This window comes from Lissotriton helveticus, chromosome 1_2 (genome assembly GCF_964261635.1).
Source record: "Lissotriton helveticus chromosome 1_2, aLisHel1.1, whole genome shotgun sequence".
Taxonomy (NCBI): Eukaryota; Metazoa; Chordata; class Amphibia; order Caudata; family Salamandridae; genus Lissotriton; species Lissotriton helveticus.
In genome coordinates this window covers 368,414,435-368,437,578 of record NC_136058.1, presented here as the reverse complement: position 1 = coordinate 368,437,578, position 23,144 = coordinate 368,414,435, and the positions used below count along the sequence as shown (strand labels likewise).

The following is a 23,144-nucleotide window of genomic DNA, read 5'->3' as shown; positions in this document are numbered from 1 at the left end:
GCATCCAGAAAAGCCCTATAAAAAAGACTTACCATGAGTCTCCATAAGGCACTTCTCACAGCGAGGGAATATTGGAAAAATACTTCCTCAGAGGTATACCCTACAACTCCTCTTCAGCCCTGACACTACATCAGGAAAATCCTCATAACCTGACAATGAGGCATCTACGGCAAAACCGCCATCAAAATCATTGTCAACAGCAATTATGATGGCAAATTTGATGACCGCAACCATGTTGACTATGTTGACATCATCCACAATGGCCTCATCTATGATGGCTTCATCTACGAAGGGCCTCATCTACGAAGGTACTCATCTACGATTGCCTCATCTACAATGGCCTCACCTACAATGGCATCATCTATGATGGCCCCACCTAATTTGTCTACAAAGGTCATCTACAGCAGACTCATCTATGACAGGCCATCTACAACGGTCATCTACAACGGTCATCGACGACGGCCTCATCCATGATGGTCGTCTATGGCAGTCTCGTCTACAAAGGTCATCTATGGCTATGGCCTCGTCTACTATAACCTTATCTATGACATCCTCATCTATGGCAGCCTTGTGTACTGCGGCTTCATCTATGGTGGCCTCATCTACGACTACATTGTCTATGATGGCCTCGTACAGTACGAAGGCCCCGTCGACTACAAACATTGTCGACATCAACCTAGTTGTCCATGTCCGCCTCGTCGACGACAATCTCAACGACAATATAAATGACAAAAGCACCGTAATCATCAACAAGAACCAAAAGACATATAATTCAGCATAACTTAATGACAAGAATTTAAGGGTATTAATATTAGCATGTCTACAACAATCAGCATTATATGAAGAGACAATATTTGGAGCAATTTCACCACTTCCCTCTGCCTCCAACTTCAGAGCATGGGTAAGGTCCATGTAGCTGTAGTACTAGACCTACAGGGCATATTACAAGATTACTGCAAACACTTTCCTGAGCCTGCAAGGGCACCTCATGTCCGATATGTCAGCATCCTCTGATGCTCCTGACACTCTAAGAATAAACCTAGTGTGAAATATTTCCATGCTTTCCAGGAATGATCCGTTCACCTCGGTTGATGATAGAGAGAAGGCCCACAGCCGCTGGATTCCCCACCAGATGATTTACGATGGTTTCCATACTCTAAGGTAACAAGCAGCCAAACGCTTCCAACACTCAATAGCAAACAAGCAATTGGTTTGTTTTCTTTATGATTTCAGATAGAAAGACTGGGAGACCTGGGGAAATTTCAAACCAGATGTGGTCCGATTGTGTGTGTTCCGTCTTCAGGAGACTTTGGCAGTGCCACCTGTTCATATCAATGGCCTAAAACATTCCATCTAGCAGCTATCCCTTCTCTCTGTAGCCGCCCAGGGGCGTAACACAGGCCCACGCAGCCCCCGCGGTGCGGGGGGGCCTCTACCTCCAAGGGGCCCCCTCGGCACTGCACTGTGGCCAGAGAGCTCCTGATTGAGCCCGGAGGGGGCCCCTGTAAGTGCCGTGCAGGGAGGCCCCCTCACTTTTCGTTACGCCAGTGTAGCCGCCCCGGGTGCCAGGGGTGGTGATTTACATCTTGGCCATGATCAACGACAAACCCTTCCTTTACAAAGCTGATACACCATTTTACTAGATCCTTGGTCTTGAATTTGTGACCAGCTTACAGTTGGGCATTGTGAAATTTTCAAACAACAAGCAGACAGAGATTATGTTTTCTCAAAGCTGGATTCTGATCTAGACTCCCTTAAACCAAAAGGCGGTAATGAGTTGGGTTTATTGTAGGGGGGCCACTTTAATGTTCATCTTTGCTCTCCTGTATATTGCAATGCATGTGGTTTTATGGAAGCTGATGGGAATCCTAGCTTTCATTTATCTCATCATATTAAGTGGGAGCTTGTTAATACTGAAATATTTGATTCCCAGTTCGTTTAGGGAAATCACAGCTTATTTGACATTTGTTTAGCTGCAGAGGCTGATGTGGCAAATATAAAGAGAGCATTTATTTCCCTATTGGAGGCAGTTATGGGAGCATTAAGTAGGCCATCACCAAGGAGTCCAGAGAAGAGACGGGGATGGTTTGAAGCAGCATGCTCTAGATCCCATAAAAAGTTAATGGCCTCTCTTCATAAAACCCCAGGTCTTTCACCAACATTTCTCGTGTATGAAGGCCTATAAGAGGACAATTGCAGAAAGGAAAAATGCACTTAAATTAAAGACTTGGAAAGATATACAGGTAGCTAACCTTAAGAGCGACCAAAAGGATTTTTCAGAATATAATAAACTAATCATTCTTCAAAAGTGCAGAAGAACCCACGATCGAATCTGCTATATCCAGTCATGAACGGGATACTTTTTGGGGGGAGGAGGGGTTTACTCCATCAGTGAAGGTGAGTGAAGTGAAAGGGATTATTCTTGTTCCAGCATAGGACAGTTTCCTCCCCAACTACTGCCCCTTCCTGGAAGATGGGATAGAGGTCATAAGATCCAGCACTGGTGGAAGAAACCCTGGCCCAACTGGGTGCATCTAGATTTATTTGAGAGTAATCTTGATTTGTGGCCCCATGTGTTATCTAATGTCTTTCGGGTGGTACGTTTTTCTGCTAAAATTCCATCATAGTCCGACTCCCTAATTGTCCTCATTTTTAAGAAAGAGAATTGATAAGACCCTAGCTGTTATCGTCCGATCTCTCGCCTGGACTCCAGGGTAAAGATTCTGGGCCAGGCCCTACTCTCCCACCACGAGAGGAGACAGGTACCCTTTCGGGTATCCAATATGGGTTCAGGAGATGGGATGGGGCGGAAGATCAATGTCTAAATCTTTCCATCCTTCTGGGGAAATACACAGTTGATAAGTGCAGCTCCTTGTACCTGGGTTTTATGGATCTGTCAAGTGCCTTTGATTGTGTATTCCACACAGAACTGTGGGATATAATGGAAGACCTGGGAGTTGACATACTCCTTACTCCTGCGCTGGGAAACCCTTGTTGGGTAGCTGTGTGAATTTGAAAAATAAATGAACATAACATAACATTAACACCATCAGAGAAATGTATAGTGGCTCAAAAGCTGCAGTCAAGTTTGGACTTGAGCTAGAGTGTTCCGAGACATTTGGGGTAAGCAGGTGCTTCAGGCAAGGGTGTGTCCTTGCACCATTCCCCTTCTCCTTTTCTATTAACCATCTGGAAAGGGAGCTAGTTTTCAGACGCGGGCACATGCCCCAGAGCAGACAGTGTCCCATACCAGCTTTATTATATTCCAATGAAGCTGTTCCCATGGGAAGCACTCTTGTTGCACTGCATTGACTCCTAGATTCCTTATGCTCCTTGATGGAGGGGCTATATATGAGGATTAATACAGTCAAGTACTTCATAATGTCCTGTGGATATAAGAGTCACTTAAAACCAACCTTCAAGCTTCACGCTAGACCTGTAAAATGCACGGACAACTTTAGCGATTCAGAGGTAACTTTCAATCGCAGAGGCTCGTTGGCTTTAATTCAATTCAAAGCATGTAATAGAGCCCATATCTACCATGAAGAAGGTGTCGCGGCACTAGCGGATAGGTCATAAGTAGAAGGCAACAAACATTAGACTCCCAAGAGACAGGTGTCAAACAGAAGGGTTTTAAGATTAAGTCTGAAAACTGGTTCCAAAGGGCTGCAACGCAAACTGAGAGGCAGCGCATTCCGGAGGTTGGAGGTCAGATAAGTGAAGGATCGCCGGCTGGAAGTAGAAACAATCAAATAGTGAAGAGTATGAATGCCCTTCTTTCTTTTGCTGGTAAGTTGGGTAAAAGACCGTTTGCACACATGCTGACCATTTATTAGTCAAAAATGGGTTGGTATGGCAACCTACAGGTGGTACTGTTCTTAAAGGTAACAGAAAATAAATGTATTCGTCGCTTCCTGGCCTCTCCCACCGCCTGCCGCTACTTTTATTTGTCATAGAGAGTTAGCGCTTCTATATCTTGAGGACATTTTTAGGCCATGCACAATAATGTTGTGGTGTAGGGTCTGGTCCTATGAGGCTTTATCTTTAGATAGAATGATAATTGAGGATTGTTTGTCTTTGAACTGGGGTCTAGATATGCCCTGGCTGAGGGGTATTAGGGATATGGCCGTGGGCAGGCGGCACTTGTTTGAAAACCCGTCCATAACTTTCATTTTGGTGGGTAAAAGGTGCTATACCTATTGGGAACATAAGAGGTGGATAAAGGCAACTGAGTCCTCCTCTGTTACATCATATATGCAGCTCAAGACACTCATGAACATTCAATCATTTGTGTTGCATGATGCACAGCACTTTCAGCATTTTATCCTACTCAGGTTTCTGCTTAACTTATTTCAGACATTAGCCACTTTTCCTCGATATAATGAGTAGTCACATGGTCTTTTACCCTGACTGTGTGATCACAAATCAGCTCAGAGCACTTTAAAGATAGTGTTTTCTTCACCTTTTACCCTGAATCCAGTATTTTAAAGCCCTTATTGATTAATCACTCCCTGAATCATTCCACAAAAGCACTGCATGCACTTTTTGCAATCCCTGGCTTCGGAGGAAGTTGTGTTTACCTTCCTGAGGATGGTGATTAAGGCAAAGACATTGCCTGGGTAGGTCTCTAAGATGATTGTTATTTCTTTCTGTATGTTTATTCTTTTTATTCTCGTTAGATAAACATTTCATGCATCACTGCATCAAAGTCTGAATCAATTGCAATTTTTGGCCTTAAGGTGAGACTGTGTTGCCTGTGTTTACTTTTCTGAGGCTCGCCCTTCTGTTTTAGATTTGCCTTGGTAGACCTCTAAGTTGACATCATTGTAGTCGGTGCACCTTGAGATTTGTGTTTTTAAGAATTTTTAAATGTATTGAGGGAGGACAACAATTCTCATCTCTTTTTTTAAGGATCTTAATGTGAAAGTATGTTCTTTTATTGTGTTTATCACAATTTGTATCTTGTAGCATATGATTGTATTTCACTTTTCTTGTTCATATTTATATGGCCGAATAAAGTTATTGAATTGAATTGACCAATAAGAACATTATTTCTTATGCATCCTATTTGACCATTTTTGTTATTTTGAAAATTGCAGGTATTGTTGGTGTTTCATCAGAAGAGAGTGCCCCTTGGTGGGCCATCTTACTCATTGTCCTCTTCAGCTTGGTGATCATTGCTGTGCCCTTCATGGTGTGCATGGTAAGTAACCTAGCCAGGCCTCCTGCAGTTACAGGAAACCTCAGTTGACAGATGTATTGATTTAGTAACATATCAGTAACTCAAAATGCAAGTCAGAATGGTGCAATCACTCTTGCATCATGTGTCTTACACACCACTGATTCTGTGTTTTAGGAGCCAATAACACTTGTATGCACATTACTCAAATAACCAAGAAAAACAAAATACCCCAGCACCCGGGTATGTTAATTCATCAACATCTGACCTCCACTGTGTTCTTTGTGTTGTGACATCACCACAGGCAAAATGAGAAGGGACACATTTCCTGGGGTTCTTGTAATTATAGCCTGGGTCTGTCAGTGCATAATCAGGAAGGAATTACTTTTCTGGTGCTTGAATTAGTGATTACCTGCCCCAAAAAGTGCACTCTGAGGCATTGTATCCATAAGGCTGAAACAAAGAGGAGGAGTTCTACCCTTGAGGAGAAAGTCGTCTTGAAGCAATCTGCCTGGATTGCTTCCTCTGAGAGTAATAAAAAGAGGCATGTGTCCTATTCCTCCATGCAGCTAGGCTCAGCCTGGCCTACTGTGTTACAATGTAGAATGTTATGCCACCAGTTAGAATTTGAGGCTGGGATGAGTGTACTTAAAAGAGGAGGCTATGGGTGCAGCTACATCACTGTGTACAATTTGTGACCTTTTGTTCTTTGTGCTTGAATATATTCTTGATGAAACTTTGCCTTTTTTCACTTGCAACAAGCATGAAAAAGATTCCACTGGTCATTTTAACATTTAATTTGTGCGCAAAGGTCATATTATGCCCAACCATTCCAAGTAAATGCGTAACATTTTACTTTCAATTGGTCCCATTTCAGCCACATATTTTGAGTGGTGGCATAACATCCTATATCCAACAGTCACAATCCAGCAATGCATAGTAAGTGGTGGCATAACATTCTACATCCCAACAGTCACATTCCAGCCATGCATACTAATTGGTGGTATAGCATTCTACATTCCAACAGTCACATTCCAGCCATGCATATTAAGTGGTGCTTTAACATTTTACATTCCGACAAGGGGTGTTTGTTAAGCGTCCCCACTCACTGCTTTCTAATATGAGCATCAGATTCCGTGAGTGCAATACTGCCAGCCTTGTTCACAGTACTGCAGTATTACCGTCTCTGATCGAACCTTGGTGAACATTAACAGGTTTGAATCAATTTGTGCAGATGGCTTGGCTATGTTGAAAGGTCTCTGCATGGCTTTGGAAATTGTTTTGCCATGCCCCTGCACCTTTGTGCTAATCATGCAAGTTCAATGGAGGTGTGCTATGTCATTATTTATTCTTGCGTAGCGGTGGATTTAGCTGTCTGTTGTCGAAGACCTATTGTCTACATACAATAGACATAAAGTTGGCTCTGGGTCAGCTTCTTGCTCATGATTAGATGATTTTCTTGTCTATCTTTGGCCCCTGTTACTTATTTAATGGTTTTCCTCCTTTTCTTGTGCTTGTCCCTGGAGCATTTTGTCTTTACATTGTTTCTGTTAGGATGAATCGTTCCTCCCACTGAGTTTCATATGTCTTTTAGTACTCTGTGGTTGCAGCTTTGTTACCTTATTTTTTAACGCATTTTTAGGAGGCCCAAGAAGATGCACTCTGCTGCCAGGCCACTCACTTAGGGTATTGCTCCCATATTGTTGACTCTCTAATCCCCAACACCACTTCCCGCATTCTTCCTTCCATTTTTTCTTTTTTAATCATAGCAGGTGAACACTCCTTCCTATGCAAAAAGAAAGGATGAGAGACAGAATGCTGAATGAATCAAACATCCCCCCCAGTCACAGATCTGGGTTCAATCCATCATTTTTTTGCACGTCATACCATTCCAGTTTAGACCAAGCCATATGCAAATCAGTCTTGACCCTGTTCCCCATGGGAACAGTCCAGCCTGAACTGCCAGGCCAGGTCTACCTTAGACCAGAAAAAAAGGATCCTAAGACTTGTTTCGGGGTTTCACTCCTCATCAGCCAGTATAGCTTGAGTTTTGTGGCGTAGCAAGTACAGGACCTACGTCTGGACATAGTCTTCCCACTTAGGGTGACAAATGCAAAACAAACAGATGATGGACGGGATGCTGAATCAATCAATCATTTGCCCCTAGTCACAGATGTGGGTCAAATCCATCATTTTTTGCACGTCTTGACCATGTTCCCCATGGGAACAGTCCAGCCCGAAGTGCCAGGACAGGACCTCCCTGAACCTGAAAAAAGCATCCTAGGACAGGTTTCGGGGTTTCACCCCTCATCAGCCAGGATAGCTTGAATATGTTGGCGTAGTGAGCATGGGACCCACGTCTGGGCATACCCTTCCCACTTAGGGTGACAAATGCAAAAAGAACAGATGATGGACGGAATGCTGAATCAATCAAACATTCACCCCCAGTCACAGATCTGGGTTAAATCCATTGTTTTTTGCAGGCCACGCCATTCCAGTTTAGATCCAGCCATTTGCAAATCAGTCTTGAACCTGTTCCCCATGGGTACAGTCCTGCCCAAACTGCCGTCCAGGTCCTTCCTGGATGGTTGCTGCTTTCTGTCCATCAACTGTGTGTCTTTTGCTTTCTCACCCTAAATGCACTGTGTATGCCTAGACTTGGGGTCACGGGCTCACTGTGCCACTTGATTCAAGCAAACCTGGCTGATGAGCAGTGAACCTCGAAACTGGTCCTAGGATTCCTAGGAATGCCCTTGTTGATTAACAATAGTGTAAATGGCCTGGAGGTTCTTATCCTTTTGAATATGCCTGTATTAATCTTGCTGTAGTAGCTATACCTGCATTATTCCTATTGCAGTGGAAATTCCATGGTAGATAATACCCTGATGAGAATGTCCTCATCAATCCGAAAGTCTTACTGTGGTAGGAATACCTGCATTAGTCCTACTGTGGTGGAAATGCTCTGGAGTGCTGTACCTTGATTTTAAAGTGGTGGAAATATGATGGTGGGAATACCTGCATTAGTCCTACTGTAGTGGTAATGCCCTGGCATATCTTATTGTAGTGGGAATGTCCACACTAGTCCTACTAATGCCTAGAAAATGCCCTAGCAGCTCACCCCCTTGTGGGAATGTCCTCCTTGATCCTACAGTGGTGGAAATGCTGTGTTAGATGGTATCCTGATGAGAATGTCCTTATTGATCCTATAATGGTAGAAATGCTCTGGTAGGAATGCCCGAATTAGCCTTAATGTGGTAGAAATGCCCTGATGGGTATATACACCTGGTAGCAATGCCCTCACTGATCCTACAGTGGTGTAAATGCACTGGTGGAGCACCCACATTAATCCTTCCTATTATTGTAGGCCCCCCTATTGATTCTTACTGGGTGATATAACCTCAGTAATTTCTCTTTTGGTGGACTGTTTTGACTGTTCCTATCCTGCATGTAATTATTTAATCAATCCATGCATGCTGGGAAAGCTTCCATTGTTCATAGCCTAATGGGAATGCCTTACAAAGTCTTACTGGACTGGGAATGTCCACATTGTTTATACTCTTGATGAACTGTTCTAGTTGAATCTTCTCTGCTGGGAATACCACCACTTCCACTATTGTTGTGAAAATGTCCTCTTTGTTCACTACCCAATTGAATGTTGTAATTGATGATATCCTAGTGGGACTCTGCTCTTCACCCAAATTATGTGGGAATGTTGTCACTGATTGGGCCGTTCCCAAAATGCCGCATTGAACCTTCACTACTGTGAACTGCCTCACTCGTCCTACCCTTGAAGGAATATCTACTATTTCCTGACCATTGTGTTACTGTGAAGACCTCATACTGATGTAAATGCCCTCATTAATCTTATCATGTCAAGGATACCCACATTGAACCCATCATGATGCCCTTATTGACCCGATTCTAGTGGACTACCCCATTGATCTGTTTTGCTGGTGAGATGCATAACCAATTCTAGCGTGCGTTGAATTCCTTCAGTGGTACAAAACCTGTAGGGATTCATTTAATTGGGTGATGGCTCCCTTGAATCTCATAGCTGTATCTTCAAATCTACAAGGAGCTTGGATCGGTCTGCCAGGATGTGCAGAAAATCGCAGTCACAGAAGAAGAAACGCAGATCTCTGCCGCAGAGGACTTAATGATAACCCTGGTTACAACTATGGCTGCCCTTCAAAACAGAGTGTCCTATCTGGAGTGCAGAGTGGAGGGTGCCGATGGCAGATCCTGCAGGAACAATCTGTGATTCATTGGCATCCCATCGGGTTGAGTCTGAAGGCCTTCCTGAATACATGGTTGAAAATGTGGCTGCCTGTGGATTCCATGTCGCCCTGCATCATCATTGAGAGGGCTCACCCATCCCTTCCTGCAAGGCCGCCCTCTAGGCACCCCTGAGGCTGATGATTGCCAGGTTTCTTAACTTCATAGAGAGAGACACTATATTGCACCAAGCCCGACAGCAAGCCACTTTACAACTCGACTACACGCGTATCAGTTTCTACTGAGACTAAACGTTCCAAGTGCAACAGAAACGGAGATCCTACCCTGCAGTTAAGCAAAACCTCAAAGCGATGCAGCAGATTTATTTATTTATTTATTTGAAAAGTTTTATAAAGCGCGAACAAGACCCAGTAAGGGTATCAGAGCGCTGTACAAAGAGGACGATTAGCATTGCCATGAGGAGACAGTAAAACTACAATACAAAAAAAGGTAACATAGGAGGTGCCCGGTGAAGGCCCTACTAGACGAGGCTGTGCAGTTTAAGCAGCGCACTACGCCCAGAGAACGATACAGTACATTTTGAATCGAGTACATATAGAGAAAATGATTGTCAGGCATACATTCCAATACACAAAGTAAAAATGATTGTCAAGCACTCGAGGGAAGTAATTATCACATGACATAGAAGCTAATGCTGCTGAAGTTCTTCCAAAAATAGCCATTTTACTTGTTTCTTGAATGAGGCAGTTGAGGGGTTGACTCTGATTTCCATTGGTAGGGCATTCCAGATTCTTGTAGCCAGCCCTGAGAAGGTGCGATTGTAAGTTCTTTTTTGTTGAATTTGGGTGGTTTCAGGAGAAAGGTATTGGAGCTTCCTAAGTTTCGACTGGAACCAGAGAGCTCGAGTTTCTTTGCCAGGTAAACAGGGCTATTGCGGTGTATAGCTTAATGTGTCAGACAAGCTATCTTGAAGCAAATCCTTGCTTCAATGGGAAGCCAGTTAAGTTGAATTAAGTCTTGTTTAATATGCTCATGCTTTCAGATGTGCATGTAGTTGTTTCCAGCCAAACAAAAAGTCATACCCAATGGCAAAACACACTTCTTCAAAACATCGCAGTCAGTATGCGATTGGCTGCAACTGCAGTACACAAAACAGTGTAGAGATCCCGCGGAACACTGTGCCAGAGACTGAAGGAGCCACAAAGAGGACGCTTGACATGCATTGTGTAGAAGCAGATCCAGGAAATCACGACAGAGACCACACACCCTGAAAGGCGGCGGTGGAGACCGCTCTCCACACAACCACATCACTGAATAGGGGGCTGACGGCAGAAAGGCCTGTTCTCTGGCAGCTTCAACCCAATAGAAGTCCCCCCACAAACAATGGACCACACTGCCTGCTGATACTCATATATATCCTTTTTTTCCTCTTTCTAAGATATAAACACACTGAACCAGGGGATGATGGGCAGCGTATTTGCAGGGATGTAGAGGTTTGGTGATGGAGTCTTAGCACCCATACACCAATTCAGCTGGGTCAACTGTGCAATATATCCTATTTGCACACATACAAGGCTCACAACCTTGCAAAGGCAACTCACACCAATGGAAACGCACACACTGTTTGGGATGGGCGACGGATACTTCAAGTTTAGAACTGTGGGGATTGGGTTTTTGTTAAGTTTAGTTAGTATGAGTACAGGTTCACAGAACAAATCAGGGCATGTGTGCCACTCCTGCCCAATCCAGAAACATCATAAGCCACCATGACAATCCCTTGCGATGGAGTTGGGAGTTGCCACAACGACACGATTTGTATAATGAAAGTGAACAATAGCTATGTTGTAAACCAAATAAAAAGGGGTTGGAAAGAAAACTAAATTGCATTTATAAAGCACTTCCCACCTCCGATGGAGCGTTTAAGCACTTTACAGTGAGTAGCATCCTACCATAGAACCCAACTTTAGTATTCAATCCATTGGTTATTATGATTAGTCTTGTGCTCTGGAAGAAACCATTCTATGCATTTACTCCAGTTTCTTTGCATTACATTAATGGTTTAGATGTGATCATTAGAGGGGGTTATGCGAGAAGCAAATGGTTGATACAATCAACAGATATTGTCAGATTGCAGGGATATGGGTTCAAAGAAAGGGCGATTAAGACAAGTATGTAATTGAATGTAGTCTTTTTACACAAGATCTCTGCAGAAGGCAGAAAAGAAGGAGAGGGGTAGTCAAGATAAATAAGGGAGGGAAAATATTGAAAGTTTCAGGCAAAGTCTATTTTCATGCTGAGTTTTAGGTATATATCAGATAAAGATTGTTGAAACATCATGCAATCTAAATGTAAACCTTTAGAAAGAAACCATTTTTAAACTGTATCCTGAATGAATGTGGCTTTTAACAGTGCTTCTAGAGAAACTTTAACTTTCATAGAGGTGGAAGATTCTTGCTTCTCCATAAAAAGTAACCCCAATGCTTGTAAAGATCCCTTTATGAGTGAGCCTCAAGCAGTGCGACATTTAAGCACATTTAAGTACCCGTAATTACCATTTGATAACACCATTGACAAAGCTCTTGTGCATATTACTTCACTGTAAATGCAACATACATACTTGCAAACTCAGAAAGGACATAAGTGTACCATCTATGGCAGTACATTCAATACTATTAAGTATTGGTCTAGTATTTGCATGCAATTAATTTTACACCATACATAAACTACACATGTAAATATATATGTTATGTAAACCTGCCAACTTGATATTTAACAAGGCAGTTGATTTCACCATGACCCTCCAGAATCTACCTTGCCACGTACTGGAACACATCTGGTCTTGATTCTGATACCTTGTTGTTTGGGTGTGGTCCAATGTCTGATGCCTCCTGGATTGGGTGTGGTCTGGGTTCGATACCTCCCCGTTGGGTGTGGTCCAGTGTTGGGTATGGTCCCTGTTCTGATACATCATGGGTTGGGTGTTGTCCAGGGTTGAGTGCTTCATGGTTCGGTATGGTCCTGGATCTGATGTCTCCTGGGTTGGATATGGTCTAGATTCCAATACTTCCTGGGTTCGGTATGGTTTAGGTTTTGGTATGGTCCAGGTTCCAATATCTTCTGGGTTGGGTGTGGGCCAGGGTTAGGTGCTTTATGATTGAGTATGGTCCTGGTACTAATACCTCATGGGTTGGATGTCATCTCGGTCCTGATGCTCCCTGAGTTGGATGTGGTCCTGATTCTGATGCCTTCTGGGTTGGGTATGGTGTGGTTTCTGATACCTCTAAGGTTAGGTGTGGTCCAGTATTGGGTGCTTCTGCGTTGGGTATGGTCCTGAAATCTCTTGGGTTGGGTATGGCCTGGGTTCTGATACCTTCTCGGTTGGAGCTAGTCTAGGATCATGAATGGGTCCCTTCAGACTGAATTATGTAATCTGGTTATGGGAATCAGCGAATGATAAAAATGTGTGCTTTTCTCTCTACTTCACTAGGTCTTGAGAAACTCGCCATTTGGATTTCGGGATAGCCTTATTGGATCCTCAAGACCATCCCCAGTTGCTTCCTGATCTGAATACTGCCCCCAAATGCTGGTTGGAGGGTAAGATGAGGGTAAGATGAATGTTTATTAATTGCCATATTTTCATAACATATCTTTTATAAGTGAATTGATAAAAAAGTGAGATGGTCCGTAAATATTTAAGTAAATAGAAAGACGAGTGAGGTATCAGAACATTTTGTGACTCCTTTGTTCACTTTTGTCTCCAGACGGAAGTATTCAAGATCATTGATCTTCGACAATAGTTTGAATTTCCAGCATATGAGGAGTATTGGAGAATTAGTATACTGCAGGCCAAGGCATAAAGACTTGATGAGAGTGTGTGGCCTCAGGTAGCCAGATGTGACATCATGTCCTGATATAAGGCTGAGAAGACCTGTCATTAGCTGAGGCATAAAGGTCTGATGGGAGTCTGTGGCACATCATTGCCAGATGAGGCAGAGTGTCTTGAAGAGGATCTGATAACACATGTAACCCGCTGAAACATGAAGTCCTGATGAGACTTTGTGGCCATAGGTAGCCAGGTGTGGCATAAATTCCTCATAAGCCAGTCGCACAGCCTCATCCAGCAGCATCAGAGTTGCCTTCGGTAGCTTGAGGGAGAAGGTTGAAATTACTGATCTCTGGAGAGTGTTTCTGTGACATTGCAGTCATTCCTGAGGCCCTCTTCTGGCTCTACAAGGATCATGGTCTACCTAAAGCCTAATTAAAGCAGATGTTGTACCATATCTAGAGAATCTCTGTCTGTTGTGCATGTGCCCAAAGTTAGTGCATTTCTGTGGACAACACACACACAAGCAAGAACACTCTCCCTTCCATCCCACCCAACCTCCATGTAGAAGAGCCATCAGACACCTTGGAATTGGAGTACATTTAAATGATAATTGGACCAGCTATCTTGATTGAATGCAAAAGATGTACAGAGAAGACAATATTAAAGAAAGAGCCACAAAATAAGAAAAGACATTACTATTGGCAGGTGTTCAAGTTTCTACATGGAGGAAGGGTGAATGTTGTTGGGTCATTATCTTCAGGAAGTGGGTGGTGCACAGTCACTGTGTTCACTGTCCCTAGAGAGTGACTGGTGCTCAGTCTATGTTCAGGAAGGGATTAGTTCTTGGTAACTAGCTAACAAAATGTATGCAGCACCTTCTAGCTGAGAGTCTGAAAGCCCTGGTCATCATTGTAGGTCACCACAGATGTACAGACACAAAGTGACTGGTGCATGGCTGTTATTACTCCGATATCGCCTGTGAGATATTTTGTGTACTAAGAGGAGCTTAGAGCCCTACCATTGCTTACCACTTGATGGCTTTGCTGTCACTCTTATTTGCTGGTTCCTTATTGCCAAGCGTGTGCCAATGTAAAATCCTTGTCTTTTGTTTCTTCCTTCTGTGGAGAGCAGACCAGGTGTGGGTTGCTAATGCTGTGATTGAGCTGCTATTTTTTCCTGTCACTTGTTTGGGTGTATTACTTTATCCTTCCCACCCTCCCATTGTGCTTGTTCCCTTCCACCATCCCATGTCTGTGTTGCTTGTTCTCTTCTACATCCCATGCCTGTGTTGCTTGTTCCCTTCCACCGTCCCACGTCTGTGTTACTTGATCCCTCCCACCATCCGATGTCTTTGTTGCTTGTTCCTTCCACTTGTCTGTGTTGCTTGTTCCCTCCCACCATCCCATGTCTGTGTTGCTTGTTCTCTCCCATATCCCATGTCTGTGTTGGTTGTTCCCTCCCACATCTCATGTCTGTGTTGTTTGTTCCTTCCACTTGTCTATGTTGCTTGTTCCCTTCCACCATCCCATGTCTGTGTTGCTTGTTCCCTCCTACCATCCCATGTCTGTGTTGTTTGTTTCTTCCACTTGTCTGTTTTGCTTGTTCCCTCCTACATACCATGTCTGTGTTGCTTGATCTCTTCCACCATCCCCTGTTTGAGTTGCTTGTTCCTTCCACCTGTCTGTTTTGCCTGTTCCCGCCCAGCATCTCATGTCTGTGTTGCATGTTCCCTCTTACAATCCCATGTCTATGTTGCTTGTTCTCTCCGACCATCTCATGTCTGTGTTGCTTGCTCCTTCCATTTGTTTGTGTTGCTTGTTCCTTCCACCCACTTGTCTGTGTTGCTTCACCCCACCTTCCAGTGCATCGCAACATTCGTCCACAAACTCCTCCCAAGACTGGTTAGCCAGTTTCCTACTGCCCCTGAACCTCAACCTGTACCCCTCATGTGTGACACTCTCTTCCTGGGAACTAGGTACTACGCTCTGGGATCTGAGAGTGGGACTTCATACACTGGACTCACTTCTGCTGCCACCACTGGACCCCACCCTCGCTGGTGAATCCAGACCACTAAAACTACACTTAGGGGACATATCCTCAAGAGCTATCTTTTCCCTGGCGAAGGCCCTCTATGCCTCCGCCATCCTCTCCTGCGCTAAGAGCCATCTCAGTCTCTAGTTTTTTCTCCTCCACACCCAGCTGCGCTAGCTCCAACCTGAGCCTTTCCCATGCCAGCTGATGCTCCCTTTCTTCCCTCCTATCCATCCACTCCTCTAGGAAGGGCTTGGGCACTGCCCCCAGCACTGGACCCAGAAAGAGACTCCCTCTCTACAGGGTCCACACTATCTTCTGGCGTCCCTACCTTGTCATTTTCTCCCTCCAGCTCAAACTCTCTAGGGCCACTGCCCTCTAGGGGTGCTTGTCGGGGACTCTTCCTCTCAGGGACCTCACTGATCTCGGGGTCCTCCTTCCCAGACTCCTCCCTCACTCGGTTTCCTGAATGTCCACCAGGCCAACATGGCCACCTGCAGTTCCACATTCCTAGCAGACCTACTCACTTGGCACCCAGGATCCTGACAGAACCTCCTTAGGTCCTTCACAGTATACCTACGCAACATCCTTACATTAAATGCACTTTCTGTCACAATAACTGCTGGATCACCGATGTGAGACCACCAAAATGTTAGAAGAGCAGGAAAACGCAATTCACAAAATGGCACTTTCAGGGGAGATAAAAATCAGGAGAAATCCCCAAACATGTGATTATCTAAATGCAGAGTTTGTAGTGCAACCAGGTGTCGCTGTGGTACTGCAAGTCCTATCCTCACCGCTGACAACCAATGTTAGAAATGGGATTTCTGGTAGGCTAAGGCTTGCGCCTAAGCCAGGCAGAAACCACCAGTCTAGTCAGAGCAAGGGAGTTACACGCTGAAGATAACCCCGCTCACCCCATTGGTAGCTTGGCACGAGCAATCAGGCTTATCCCAGAAGTAATGTGTAAAGCGTTTGCACAATACACACACACACACAGCAGTGACACACTAGGCACACCACAAAAGAAACTCCACATAAGGTATAGCCTGTTGCTACTTTCTATGTATATAGATGACATTCTGCTATTTATTTGACATCCCTCTGACAATTTGGCCTCATTGGTTCGGGAAATTATTTGATTTGGTGGCCTCTCTGTTCTGTTTATAAACTGGGCGAAACCATAACTTGTTCCGCTCACAGATGCCATCCTGTGAATATCCTCTTAAATTGTGCGATGACTCAACCAAATACTTGGGCATAATTTTACATAGAGGCAAAGAACAAGTGATCTGCCTTAACCATAGACCGGCTTATGGCTCAAATAGAGCATTGGATTTGGCTCCCTCTCTCCATTGCTAACAGAATTACCATTAGTAAAATAGTTTTACTCCCCCGCTTTTTGCATTTGTTTTTAAATATACTCATACCATTGACAAACTCCTTCTTTCTTACATTCTGGAGTCTCTTTTGAAACTGATCTGGGCAGATCGTACGTCCCGGATCAACTGAGACACTCTTATCCTTCCTTACGATTGGGGAGGGTTCGCGGTCCATGATTTCTAGGCATCTTTGCTTGTGGCTCAGGCCCCGTTTGTTTATCACTGATCTCACCCAGCTGATCGCTTACCCTATGCATGACCTAACTTGTGTGACTGTTCTCGTGGGTCTGTTACCACAAGGCTTCAAGTTAGATCCCTCTGAAATCCAGACATTGTCGTGTTGGGCCTGGAGGACGCTCAGTCTGGTCCTGGGCAGCAATTTCTTTTGTACTCCCCTGCACTCCCTCTCTCACAAAACCCGTGGCTACCTTTGACCCTCAAAACAACTGTCCAACAAGCATTGACACAACACAAACTTCACACGGTAGGTGACTTATTCCCAGGTAGGCATGCGCTTTCCCATGCAATGGGTTTGCTTACACCACACATGTGGATAACTGTATATTTCATTGACTGCATGGGATGCTGCGCTCCTTTATCCCTTTTTATCACTTAGCTCCTGGCGACTTCACCCTTTCAACAATTCTCATAATGGATGTAGAAGGGACCCATATGGTCGCTAAACTTGATTGTGCCTGCCTGACCCTCAAGCGTACCCACAACAGCAAATTTCATCTGAAATGGGGAACATACCTAGGCCACCCAATCTCCAACAAAGACTGGTCCTACTGCCAAGCACAGACTAAACTGGTATCCCCTAACCACCATAATAAGTTACTCCACTTTCGGTTCCTGCATACATCCTATACCACATCTAAGACCCTGGTCAAGCTCAATCTTTCTAGATCCTCTTTATTGCCCACATGCAGATTCCCAGAGGCAGACTGCCCCCACTTAACATGGACCTGCCCCCATATTGCCACATTCTGGACTGAAGTGTATAGCACTTTCTCCCATATGATTTCAGTGACTCTCCAGCCGTTCCCAGCGGTGGCACTTCTGGGCAATGTGGTGATGTCTCAATAGGGTACTCGCAGATTCACTGCTATAACTTTACTACTGCAAAAAGAACAATTGATGGACAGCACTGGCACAGAGAGAGATAACATTACATTGGGGAAGCAAGATTCGCCCTACTATTAAGGCCCAGCTACACAGCATGACATACTGCGACTTGATGAGTGAGGTGTATGCCACATTGCAACTCCCCCTGCTAGACAGAAAGATATCTGGAAGTCTCTCCATGCCTAGCTACTCTCCCTGAAAAAAGACGCCAAAAGCCAGGACTTCTACTTGCCTCCTCTTCTTAACCCACCAGTCAAGACATTATCTCATAGTATGTGCCTTTGCCTATATCATCCCAGCTGTGAATGATCGTGCCCTCTTATGATTCACGAAATCGTGTGTATTAATGTTTTTATACATATTGCATTCACCTCTGTTTGATATTTACTTATGTGCCTCATGATAATAATAATAATAATAATAATAATAATAATAATAATAATAATAATAATAATAAAATTAATAATAATAATAATAATAATAATAATAATAATAATAAAGTCATTTGCAAAGCACCTGGCTACACCTACTGGTGTGTCCCCGCGCTATAGAAAACAATTAAAATGGGAGTCAAACCGTGAAAAAAAAGCTTATAACTGGTATGATGATGATGATGTCCATGTTTTTTTGTATTTGTCGAAATAGATAAATAAAGATTACAAAATAAAAACGCTTTGTGATAAACTTTGGTGTGACACCGGGCTGTGTCTTAGCCCAAGCCTTTTTCAATATCTTTATTAAGGACTTTGACACATTTTTGCTTGCCTTGAACCTTGCTGTGCCAGTCTGTGGTGGGCAAAAAACTCCAGACTTGCTATTTGCTGACCAAGCATTTCTTTAGCTTCAAATCAAACTTTCAATGCATAAACTCTTTAGGGGGTTTTAGGATTTTTGCAAAGCAAAGAACCTCTCGATCAACAACTTAAAAACATAGCATGTGATCCTAAATTGCAGATGTCACTAAGAAATAACTTTAACACGTATGGGAAGCCGCTAGCTCGCCTGGATTATTTTGACTGTTTGGGGCTCAAATTTGATGCAAAATTATGCTGGCCCCCCTAGTATTAAAAAGTGAGGTCATCTTGCGTCAATTCGCCAACTCTGTTCTAAGATTTTTTAACAATTATAGATGAATTGCTCTGCTCTCGAGGCATTGAGCAAAGGCTGAGGGAGCATTGCCGAGTCGAGGGGGCAGAAGTAAGTTGCTGGCCTGGTAAATTCCGAGAGCCGTTTTCTGTGACGCCTCCTTCATCTTGGGCCAGGGACTTCAGTGGATGCTCTCAGTTCAGAGCTGGGTGTCATTGCAGCACACCAGTGTGTAGCATTTTGCCCAGTCTTGATTTGGAGTAGAATCTGGACAAAGCCCGAGCTGAGCAGCTATGTTTAAATCTTGCACGAGCTTTGATCAAGTTTCAGGTCCACTAAATTACCTCGGGGCAATCATGCTGCTGCCAGTTTAAATTCCACAGGCTGCTCGGAGTTCTGGTCCAAGCCTGAGAGCATGTCCTCAACAAGTGTAAGCTAGTGAAGGAGAAATGCCAGAATATCTTCATGTGTGTTTATAATTCAAGTTTGTGTTGTGTATTGTATGGCTTACATTTGTAAACTGAAACAATAAAGTAGATTGATTGATTGGTATCTGATCACTTTACAAGTGCAGACTGTGCTTCCCTAGGACAGTTGATAATCTTGTGTACACTGATGCCGATTACTTAACACAGTTCTGTTTTAATTTTCAGTCTGGACCATCTCAGTAATAATTCAACTTGAAGACAAAACAAGATGGAAGAATGACCCACCCAGCAGTCAAAAGAAGAAATATGAAGCTGAGCAGTGTTTACATTACTATTACATTAATTTATTTTCGCCTCTAAAGAGGCAGTGTGAATGGACTGTAGGTGAGAGCAAGTGCCATCTCTCCCAGTGGCTAACTCCAGGCCTGACCGACTCAGCAACAAACTCCTTGACATGGACTGTGACCCTCCATCAGGTGTCCTCACCCCAAGCTCAGAACTCCCAGAGATCCTTGGTAGGGAGCAAAAACAAACACCTATTTCGGGGGATTAGGTGGTGTTTGCTGGGTTCCAGCACTAGCAGGCTTTCTCACCTCCCTAGACATGCCTGACAAGAGCACATGGACATTCAGAGATGGAAATGTGTGCAGACAGTCCTTTGAGTGTCAGCAGTCAATACAAGGAGTGTGGTCAGCACTCCCATGAATGTGGCCAGCCAGCCAAGTCCTGAAAATGTGAACAGCCACTCCTCAGAATGAGGGCACCAACTTGTGAGAGTGTGAACATTCACTCCTGGGAGTGTAGGCAGAACACATGGGAGTGTAGTCAGACACTCCTGGGAGTGTAGTCAGACACTCCTGGGAGTGTAGTCAGATACACCAGGGAGTGTAGTCAGACACTCCTGGGAGTGTAGTCAGACACTCCTGGGAATGTAGTCAGATACACCAGGGAGTGTAGTCAGACACTCCTGGGAGTGTAGTCAGATACACCAGGGAGTGTAGTCAGACACTCCTGGGAGTGTAGTCAGGCATTCCTGGAAGTGTAGTCAGACTCTCCTGAGACTGGAGTCAGACACTTCTGTTGTGGACAGCCAATGGTGTGAACGGGGCCAGCCTGGGGATATGGGCTTCCTGAACCGTGTCCTCCTGCTGTGACCCACTGCAAGGGATGGCCAAGGATGGCACAAATACACAGGCTGATCTCCCAAGTCCTACTACAAAGGCCTGCATGATGGGTCCCACCTTGCCAATTACCAATATAACATATATTTATACAGTATTATAGGGAATAATATTTATTTTATCTATAGAACAAAGGCAGTCTATGTTATTTATTACTGTTGTTATCCGTTATTGAAACCTCAATTGTGGCACAGCCTGGTGTGGAAAGAAAAGCCACAGTGCAGCTGCGGATGGAGAACACTTTCCTCCTAGACTGCTGTCCAATGTGGAGAGGAGGCTTTAGAGACCGAGAACCTACGTAGACGTCTGTCCAAGCAAAGGAAGAAGCTGTAGACCATGTCTATTCTAGACTAAGATCCAGGCTTAGAAGGATAGCAACAACCTATTTGCAGCGCTTATAGAAAGCGTCATAGTTAGCCCAACCTCCTAAACTGAGACCTGGATCTGAGGGGAGGAGGCTTCTCCAGTGCAGCACTTACAGAGACCCTCATAGTTAACGTATCCCTCCTGGACTGTAAGCCAGACCCAGATGAGAGGACGCATCCCAAGTGCAGCGCTTCTAGATAACGCCATAAAGACCCCACCCATCCTGGAGGGAGAGCAGAGCTAGAGTAGATAAAGCTTGCCAAGTGCAGCAAATTTATTAACCCTAATAGTGAATCTACACCTCCTGGACTGAGAGATGCAGGGGAAGTGGCACCCCTAGTGTAGCTCTAGCAGAGAACACAACACATTTACACTAAAGACAGGAGTCAAGTAGAAGGAGCAAATCAATAGAGCTGCTGAAAAAAAATCCAAGCCCTCAAAATACTGAAGACTAGTTATGGAGAAGACACAAGGGGCACCGTACCTCAGCAGACCAGATACGGTGAAAACAGGATGGCCACAGGACCTCAATCCCTCCTAATCTGAAAAATATGTATGAACAGTACTTGATGGCCAACGTGCCTCAACCCCTCCTGAACTGTAGGCTAGATATGGAGAATTCATGTAAGCCACAATGCCTCAAACCATCCCAAACTGAAGACCTGGTATGGAGAAGACCTGATTGCCACATGACTACAAGGCTTCCTATGCTGCAGACTATGAATGGAGAGGCGTGACGCCCACAGTACCTCAATCCCAACTACACTTTAGGCTAACTACAGTGTTGACACAATGGCAACCACGCCTCACCCCCTCCTAAACTAAAGACTGGATATCGAGGAGACATGATGGCCATAGTGCCTCAACTCATCCTAAGCTGCCGACTAGGAGGTCCATTAGGATGGCGTACTGACAAAGTCCGCCCGCCATCCTGTAGGGGGCCGGGACCGTCCGCCACAAGGGCGGAGGAACTGTGCCCCCAATTAGGATGCATCCGCCACAGTGGCGGGTGCATCCTGCATTTTTTACATTGCGGCGGACGGTGCTTGAAGCACCGGCCGCCACAATGCAAAAAATGCACGTTGCACATTTCCATGCACAACATGACAGGCACCGCGTGGTGCCTGTCATGGTGTACATTGAAATGCTGGGGGGTACCACAGGTACCCCCAATGTGCACCCCCCACCCCCCTTCACCCTGGGGTCCCGCAACGGGCCCCCAAAGCAAAGACTGTATGCCTTTCCGTGGCGGCATTGCCGCCACGGAAAGGCATTCCTCACCGGCCATCCTAATATGGCTGGCGGTGTCTGATAGACACCGCCACCATATCAGGCAGACGGTCTTCCCTTCGCCACGGTTCCCCCGCCATCGTAATATGGCGGGGGCAAGAAAGGTGGCGGATGGGCAGGGATGGCGGACTGCCTGGCGGTGGCGATCCGTCCGCCATCCTAATGTATCCCTAAGTATGATAGCCACGACTGAAGGATATGTATGGAGAAGACATGATGGCCTCAAGGCAATAACCCTTCTTAAGGAGCAGAATAGGTATGAGGAAGACCCGATGACCACAAAGCTATGACCTTTCCAAAGCTAAGGAATAGGTGTAGAGAAGACATGATGCCATATTGCCTCCGGCCTTCCTTGGCGACAGACTAGGGATGGAGAATATATAATGTTCGTATTACAATGCAGAGTAAGCATTGAGTCAAAGGATGGCCACTGTGAAGCTGCTTTAGGAATCACAACCTCTGCTAGACTGAGGGACAGCTATGGCTTGTGATTAAGAGCCACAGTGCAGTAATGGCAGGCTGCCAGTCCACTTTGAGATCCCTGGCATACTTGTAACAGTGAACATATTTGTTAGGCTTTGCTAGATCCCACTCCATGCTCCAAGGTGCAGCATGTGGAGACAATTTCCTTCTCACACTGTACTTGGTTGAAAAAGCTTCAGAATGCATTGGTAAATCCTTGCTGGCAAGATGGTAACTGTACTGATAATATATTCCTAAAGCATTGTGAAAATGAATTGATCAATAAAGCTCTTTCCAGAAACACAGTTTCTTTTTTGTATGAAGGTCTCAGAAAGCAGATAGAATCACTGCGTTCTAGGAATTGAATACAATGGCAGGAGTCTCTGTGCACGTGAGATGCTGAAATCATGTCTGCATCTGTGCAAGTGAGGAGAAACATAGCGAGTGGTAGTAGCATTCAACAGTGACTAAGGGTGGAAGGTGGATACTGTTACTGTGTGGAGATGCCACATTGAATATGTGGAAAAGCGGCACAAACCAGGCTGCACAAGA

At 44.7% G+C, this 23,144-nt stretch overlaps 1 protein-coding gene across 1 annotated transcript in view; it reads left to right on the top strand.

Moving 5' to 3' along the window:
- Window positions 1-22,886, top strand: part of LOC144803927 (uncharacterized) — a 139,506-nt gene extending 116,620 nt beyond the window's left edge. The window contains exons 6-8 of the mRNA XM_078671885.1: window positions 5,100-5,203; window positions 12,903-13,020; window positions 19,519-22,886. Of these exons, the coding sequence (XP_078528011.1) occupies window positions 5,100-5,203; window positions 12,903-12,977 (179 nt within the window). The 3' untranslated portion in view covers window positions 12,978-13,020; window positions 19,519-22,886. The remainder of the gene's footprint in view (window positions 1-5,099; window positions 5,204-12,902; window positions 13,021-19,518) is intronic.
- The last annotated feature ends 258 nt before the right edge of the window (window positions 22,887-23,144 follow it).